The 8,553-nt window shown below is 41.5% G+C and overlaps 1 protein-coding gene across 4 annotated transcripts in view; it reads left to right on the plus strand.

Moving 5' to 3' along the window:
* mpz (myelin protein zero) overlaps window positions 1-8,553 on the plus strand; it is a 17,680-nt gene that overhangs the window by 2,547 nt on the left and 6,580 nt on the right. For all 4 annotated transcript variants that reach the window (XM_034886927.1, XM_034886928.1, XM_034886930.1 and 1 more), the window contains exons 3-5: window positions 5,304-5,517; window positions 6,316-6,445; window positions 6,956-6,998. In XM_034886927.1, the coding sequence (XP_034742818.1) occupies window positions 5,304-5,517; window positions 6,316-6,445; window positions 6,956-6,998 (387 nt within the window). The remainder of the gene's footprint in view (window positions 1-5,303; window positions 5,518-6,315; window positions 6,446-6,955; window positions 6,999-8,553) is intronic.

Genomic DNA, 8,553 nt, shown 5'->3' on the forward strand with positions numbered 1-8,553 from the left:
GTGTGTGTGTGTGTGTGTGTGTGTGTGTGTGTGTGTGTGTGTGTGTGTGTGCTTCCCTGGGGGATTAAAGAACACAAGTCAAGAGCGTGAAAAATGAAGCTGCGATGTCACAGGATTTAAAATTTCTTCTATGTAGATGTAAACTTTAACATTTCTCATTCTCTAATAGATTTGTTGTTGACTGTTGAAATGTACAGTACATGGTTCCTTAAAAAACATCCACAAACACGTGTGATGTTTTGAATATGCAGAAAGTTTTGACCTATACAGGAGAAAAATAACTTCCTTCACATAACTAAAGACCATAAATGATCTCAAAAAAATTGTCCAGAATGTAGGAGACAAAGTGTTTGACGCTCAAAAACAACCTTCCGTTTATTAGTGTTGAAACAAAACCTACATCCTTGGTTTTAGTATTTATTTTGCACAATAAGACCAAGTTAACAGGAACACAACAGATAAAAAACATTTTTTAATAGGAAGAATCTCATCTAAAGAAATAACGTCCCAAAATCTGCAAATAATACAAAAGTAAGCATGGAATAAAAAAACAACAACAAAGACATAAAATAAATTGAAAGAATATAGATACAATAGAGATGTTTAGGTGTGTGTGTGTGTGTATATGTATGAATGGTTATGAAAAAGCTAAAAAAAAAAGCTGTGATAAAGCCAAAGTACAATTCCCGCTTAGCAGCAAACAGCAACAAAGACAGCGACTATTGGTGAGCATGGTGGGGCATTTAGCAGCTAAAGAGCCAAATATTAAGCAGGAATAAGTAAGGGGAGGTACACCAGAGGGAGTAGAAGTTTTCTCCATATCTCCCTTAATGAAATGATCATGTTCTGTACTCCCTCTTAATGTTAACCTGTTTCCACATTCAAGAAGATACACATAAATATTCAAGAAGGAAATGCAAAAACATTGTTTGCTGTTGGCTTTGCTGTTGGCAACAATGGATGTGTCTTCTGCCAAAAAGACTTTTTTGTTTTCTCCATCTCCTCCCCTACCAGGCACCAAGTAGAACAGAAATGTAGTCAAAGAGAGGGAGGCAGGGTGTACTAATGTTACATAATTTTTAGCTGAAGAAGTCCTTGAAACTACAAAAAAAAATGATCTCATTGATTTGGGATCACTTTCCAACTCTGTATCTGATGCTTTAATATCAGGATCTCTGGCATTTCAACATTGCTGGTCATTTTTTTGCTACAGGATGCCGTCATTTGGAGTAATTCTCAGAGCACTCTTCCAGAACAGAATACTTGCAAATCATAAAAAAACAATCCTGGTTTAATCCGACAAATATAGGACAGAAAAAAAGAAGTGCAGGATTTGTGCATTAACCAGGACTGCACAACACATAGTTTTTATATATAAAATGCTTTAACTGCTGCAATAAACACATTGTAAAAGCCTGCGACACATTGCAAAAGACACTTTTTTCTTCTTCTTAACTTATAGTACATTACAACTGTACACACACACACATTAATTTGTGAATATTAAATAGAAAACAAACAGGAAACAGGGTCTGTGAGGAAAGGTGATGATAGCCTCAAAAATAGTATGTACGTAGATGCTGTACTAAGCGCTGGACGGAGCCACGGTGCCTCTGCAAGATAGCATCAGGAAGGGTCTTGTTTTGGTGGAACATGTGTACGTTCAAAACTAGTTTTAGTCATGCAATAGAAAACTCAGATTGGACAACTAGCTGTCTGGATTTACCCTGCAGAGATCTGAGGAGCAGTTAACCATAGTCCTCAGAAATCCACCGGAGGTTAGAACATCAACACAAAGAAAGGGGAAGGGGACGGACGTCCAAAAACAGACAGCCAAAAAGAGTGACATCTGGCAGAATTCCGACAGAATGAGAGCGATCCTGGAAGTGGAACGTCGAGGATATAGACTTTGCTTATACCAGCTTCTGGTACTGGCTTTCTTTGCTGCTGTAAGGAGCATCTTTACAAGGAGAGGGTCCGTCTTCAATATTACAAGTGAAAGATGACCCAAGTACAAGTGCATGAGAATGGAATCTTATAGCCAAGTTTGTTGTTTGTGTTAGTTAAAACAGAGTATCAGGAAAAAAAACGCACTTCAAAAAGTAAATATCATTCTTTTTCAATGGTGCTTTTTTACGTTCTATTCAATGTTTAATTTGCACATTAGAGGAGAATTCCGGTTGATTTCATCATATAGCTCTGTTTTTTTTAAAATGTGGAGTGATAAAAAAAAAACAAGAAAAAAAAAACATTTTAAAGGAGAATTCTGGTCGATTTCAACATGTAGCTCTATTTTTTTTTTTATGTGGAGTGCTGTCAGTAGCGAGACAAATGAAAACAATCGGTGCTGTCTACACCGAGTTATCCTCCTGCTAGAGTTAGCCCCCCAACAGGCTTAAACAGGCTTAAACAGACAATGCACAAACACAAAGGGACAAAACATGGGTTGACAACAGTGCCTACCCATGTGCAGTGATTCCTTCCGAGTGAACACAGTGAATTTTACTGCATTAGATGTGACAGAAAGGCGTGCTTAGACAGGAAATAAACAGCGGTATGTGCACTAGCTAAATTAACAGAACTTTTATGCCTTTCTGTCACATCTACTGCAGTCAATTTGCTGTGTTCACTTGGAAGGAAAAACTGCACATGGGTAGGCACTTGTACTGACATTTTTAACATTTTTAGAGGCTAAAATCATGTTTAAAACTTGCCCTTGTTAAGCCTGTTTAAGCCTGTTGGGGGTTAACTCTAGCAGGAGGATAACTCGGTGTGGACAGCACTGATTGTTTTCATTTGTCTCGCTACTGAAAACACTCCAAATTTAAAAAAAACAGAGCTACATATTGAAATTGACCAGAATTCTCCTTTAGAATAATGTTTTTTTTCTTCTTATTTTTAATTCAACAAGCAATTTGCTTTATTTTAGCATATTTCTGAAAGCTGAAGAAAGGCAGAACTGAGTACATTTCAACATCTGTTTATTTATTGTAAATAATATCCTTTTCCTGAAATTGCACATTACCGCGTATTTTCCTCATTTGGTGCAACCCTAGTTTTAACAGGAGCAAGGCAACAACAAGCACACAGAAACTTACTTTCCAACTAACTAATCCTCCCAGTCCTCTTGCTGCCTCCTGCTCTTTAATTTCACTCAGCCTGCCCTTATCATCCTGCCATCTCTCTAATCTCTCTATCTCCCCGTCCTGACTGCGCCTCCCTCTGTCCACCTCCCTTAATCTCCTCCCCCCTCGCCCTGCCTTCTTTGTCCCTCCCCTCCTATCTCATTATCTCCTCCCTTCACCTTCTTCGCTTTCATCCGTCTCCCGCAGTGCCCTCACTTTGAAACTAGATTTCTCTTCTCCGTTTTCTTTTTTTCCCCACTTATCTTCTGTCGCTCATTTCTTCACATGCCGGGACACATTTACAGTTTCATATGTCAGTTTTCATGGTGCATTTGTCCTTTTTTTTTAAATGTCGTTTTTGATTTCTGACATGTTCATATCATGTAAAAGGTGTAATTCATGCAAGACTTCCACAGTCCTCAAACCTTGAATCAGAACTTTGCTGAACATTTAAAGTAATTGTTTAACAAAATTTCAACCAAATTTCACCTTGACCTTGTAAATGTTTTCTGCAATGATCTTTCACAGTTGTTTTTCTGGAAATGTCCATTAAAAGGTACAGAGGATAGACTTTAAATTTACAGAATTGTCAATTTTTCAATTAACAGGAATATCCGTAAACTTAACGTAAAAGGTACTGGTCATTTTCTTCCAGGATATTTTGTTTTTTTACGGATATGTTTTTGTCTGGGGTATCAACACTAAGCCCTGCTCACCCCAGTTGTACCCCTCGACCACGACTCTAAATGAATGCCACTGTTGCCCCTCACCTTTGTCTGAATCAGCAACTGTTTGCAAGCACGTTTAATACTGGAAATACTATAACTAATATGAGCAGATTTGATTCCAACCTTCAGTATTTGACAGGTTTCAATACTCAGTGCTTCCGACACATTTTGTTTGGTGCCAAAAAGGTATTATGGTTTGATACCCAGCACTACTTCTTGATGCAGACTAGACTCTTACATGACTGAAACACTACACTTAACACCCACCACTACACGCTGCAGCAACCTATGAGCCTCCAAAGAAAAAGCTAAATTGGACCTACATGTAAAATGAAAACTACTTGGATAACAACCAGTAGTGGAATGTAACCAAGGACGTTAACTCAAATAGTGTACTTGAGTACAAATTTGTGCTTTACTCAAGACTTTTCTTTTCATGCTACTTTACATTCATCTGACAGCTTTAGTTACTTTACAAATTAAGATCTTTGCACACTTGCACCTTTAGTTTATAAAATCAGATATTTCATTACAAATGAAACTAACCAACAGTATAAGTCCAGCTGAAATGATTAAACCATTAAACACAGCTAGTTGACTTTCTTAAATGTGAGGATTTTTCTTCATTAAGTACTTTTACTTTTAAGCTTTTGAGTACTTTTTCCAGATGATACTTACATACTTTACCATAAGTAACATTTTCAATACAGGACTTATACTTGTACTAGTAATTTTTTAGAGTGTGGTATTAGAACTTTTACTTAAAGAGTAAGTCTTGCCAAAATGCAACCTATGGTGTTTTTCTTTTTAAATATACCCAAGTCAAACTTTCGTTTAAAGGCATATTTAGGACGGAAGCGCCACATTTAAGATTAACAGTATTCTTGTTTTTTGATCAAATGGCCTTTTAAATGGAAGAGCTAGTGGCAATACTATGATCGCATTAAAATCCCTATTTTTAAAACATTGACAAGGCTCAACACAACATGAGACTTTGCTCTAAGTATCACCAGGCGCTCTACACATGAACTCCAGCGCTGTGAAAAATGTTTGTGTACACAGAGTTTACTAAAAAGAAAGGTTTTGAACAACTCAATGTAGCTGTTGTTTCTGGTGGCAGACATCTTTGCCAGTCAAAACCTGTGACCCATCCGAATGTGTTACTATAGTAACATCTACCTGCCACAAATCATTCTGTGACTGCGTGGGGAAAATCTGACCCATCTAAAACTAGCGTTGCTTTCACTGCTAGTCTCCTTTGCTGTCACAGGTCATTTAATACATTAAATGAAAAATGACAGCGATTCAGAAATAAAAGATCTGAATACTTCTTCCACCACCGATGATAACCACAAAAACTCTCAGATGCAGTTGTTCTTGAGATTAACTGCATGTCATTATGGTGACACCACATGCATAAACAGTCCCATGTCCTCTATATCCGTTCCAGATCTTCCACTATACCGGTGGTGTGGCCTATGTGGACAACAAGGGCCCGTTCAGGGACCGGGTGGAGTTTGTGGGGAACCCGGGCCGCCGCGACGGCTCCATCCTGATCAAGAACCTGGACTACAATGACAACGGCACCTTCACCTGCGATGCCAAGAACCCCCCTGACATAGTGGGCCGGCCCTCCAGCGTGCGCCTGCTGGTCTTTGAGAAGGGTGAGATGGGAGGGAGGACAGGGAGAGTCCAGTGGGGGTTTCCTCAGCAAAATCAATTTCCCCCAGGATGTAAAGTCTAATGCCTGTGTTGTCTTACATCTGTGTCTGCTCATTAGCTTTCCACTGAGCTCATATGGCACATTTTGAGGACATTTTCTTTGTCAGAAGCCAACTGTTCTCAATTGTTGTTTCAAATCATTCTAAACTCTGAAATGAATCTCAATTTGCGCTGTGCATTAGACTAACGCGAGTGCTGTGTTCAGACCAGTCGCTGTGCGCAGCATTGCTTAGAATTCTTTGCACTTCCCGCTAATTGAGATCAATTACAATTGTATCTCTTTCTCTGTTTGAGATTGCCATCACTGCCTCCTTTTCCCTTCTTTTCTCACCTTCTCCTTCCATCTCTCTCTTCTTTCCCCTTTGTCCATCGTCTTCCACTGTCTTGTCCCTCCCCCACCTCCTCCCTCTCTTTCTCCGCTCTCACCTTCACCTCCCCTCCCCTTAATCTCCTTCTCTGCCTCTGCTATACTTGTTTTCTTCGTCTTTCATTTAACCTTTATTTTTCCTTGTCTATTTGTCTTTCATCTCTTATTCCCTTTTCCGTCTGGCTTTGTTCCTCGTCTTTCTCTCCTGTCAATTCCTCCCTTCCCGTGACATATTTTCTTCTCCTGCTCTCATTAACGGTTTCTCCTTCACATAGCACTCACCAACCTCTCTCTGTCACTTTCCACTCTCAAATTCTCTCTCCGGCACCTTACAACACTTCCTTTCTCACAACCTTTCCTTCGCCCCCCACAGTGCCCATCCAGGCTGGTGTGATCACAGGTGCCATCATCGGGGTGGTGCTGGGCCTGCTGGTGCTCATCGTGGTCATCTACTACCTAATGAGGTTCCTGGTGGCGCGCCGCGTCTTCAGCCTCAGTGTCAGGTCAGTGCCCGGCCCGTGGCCGGCTGTCTTCTGCCAGGCGGGTCTGTGCCAGGGACTGGAGCTGAGGCCCGAGCCCATCCCTGGCACCGACACCTGCTTGGCCAAGCTGGCTTAGCTGCCGCGCCACAATTTGATTTGGTTAGGAGTGTGGGGTCGGGATTTTGGAGCTAGTCAGCTTGAAAGAGAGAGATAATGATCTCTCATTTAAATTAAATCTATAAACAGCACTGCATAGGTCCAAAGCAAGATGATTAAAAGTGGTGAAGCAAGAGATTTCCAAGTGGATAATCCACTAGATCATGAAGATGATGGATCCATCATCTTGCTTATATCTTTCCAATCTTCTGAGACCCTAACACATCTAGCACCTGGGGGCTGTGTTTGAGACAGGGCAAGTAGATTAAGTTGGTGTTCTCTTTATGATGAACTGCCAGGCAATGCTTCCCTGTGACCACTTGAGGGAGAGATAGATTCGACATCCTGACATTGTCTTTCTTTTGTCCCCTCCAGCAAACATGGCAAGAAAAAGAAAGAGGGATCACAGCAGAGACAGGCAAGTTCTCTCCTTTCCTCCCTGAACCATCCCTTCTTTTTTCTCCTCCTCCTCTTCCTCCTCCGTCTCCTTTCCTCACACACTCTGACACATGTACACATCCAGTCGACAACACCAAATGCAACAGCTTGGTTTGCTGTCATCTTCAGGCGCTAAATAGTGAAATCACATCCTTTTAGAGATTACAATAAAGGCTGAGGAAACGTGTTGTCAGAAGGAATATTTATCTATTCAGATGGGGCACAGCCACACAATAGCACACATCTAACATGACAGTGCATAACGGCACAGTTTCATAATCGCATTCCCCCAATGCAGCTCCAATATGTTCACACACTTAGCCGACTTCTCCTCAAAGCAACATATCAAAAATAAAATAAAATGTCATTCAAACTTTGCCTAGCAAACAGTAATAACAGTGTTCAAGCTGTTAAAATTCTAGTGCCGTCTCAGCATTGAAGGGGCTTTAAAGCCTGTACTGTCTCTACTCTCTCTCTCTCGTGGCCCTCACCCCTCCTTAAGCTCCCTCAGGGGGTCCAAACAGCACGGTGCGAGTAAACAGCCACAGGGCAGAAATCAAACCAGCTACTGTGAAATGGCCGAGCAATGCTTTTGCTGCATTGAATGCCACTGAGATACGCTCGCAGTAGGGAAAGGGACGGGAGCTGCTGATTTGGCTCACTGGGAGTCAAATGAAAATCACTTGGCCTATTATGGTCTGGGCTGTTATCAGTGGCTTTGTGCTGTTGCACGGCAAGGATTTGGGGAATTTTTTTCTCTCTATTCCTCATGGGAGTGTGATAGCCTCAAGTAGCGGATTAATCAGACATGTTGGTGTCTTGTATTCTTTTGTAAATACAAGGCACCCGGGCAAGTTCTGTTTGATTACTCTGTGGTGATGTGGCGGCTGGTTGGTTACGGGGGTGTATTCTAATCGACTGCACGCCCTGCCTGCTGATAATGAAAAAGGGGAAGTCAAGGGATTTGGGTTCAAGGCGTTTTCCTTAATCAAAAATTAGCTTTGAAATGAGAGATGTGCAAAGACATCCGAGGAGGAAGATCAGAGGTGTTATTGTGACAGCGAGCCAATTAGCCGCAGGTATAAGCTAATGTAGAGTGGTAGCAGTGGCGGGCTACCGCAGGCAGAGTGCGCCATGTTGCCCCTGTGGCTCAAACCTAGGGGGCAACACCAGCGAGGACCAAACCTTCCTCCTACCTCAAACAAGTGCGTTCATCCTCATCTCCCCGGAGCCCCTCTTCCTCCCTCTGTCTTCTTTCCTTTTTACTGTTGTGTGATTGTCAGGTTACTCTTGAGCTGCAGTCAGTTGCTCTCAAGTGCTTGCGGCGGGTGACAGTGCATATATGAATAAATAACTCGCCGCCAAAAGGACACCGGAATATTTGACAATGTTGTCGTTTACAGTTACTCCTCCTGCAAGTCTTGGCTTGGAAGAAAAATATTCCATCAGAGCTCACACTCCCTTTTTTTTTTAGCTTCCTTTTTTTTTTTTTTCAGAACTTTTGCCTCTCTTGTAGCTTCGCCGCACACAGAGGG

The sequence above is a fragment of the Etheostoma cragini genome, chromosome 12, assembly GCF_013103735.1.
Source record: "Etheostoma cragini isolate CJK2018 chromosome 12, CSU_Ecrag_1.0, whole genome shotgun sequence".
Lineage (NCBI taxonomy): Eukaryota > Metazoa > Chordata > Actinopteri > Perciformes > Percidae > Etheostoma > Etheostoma cragini.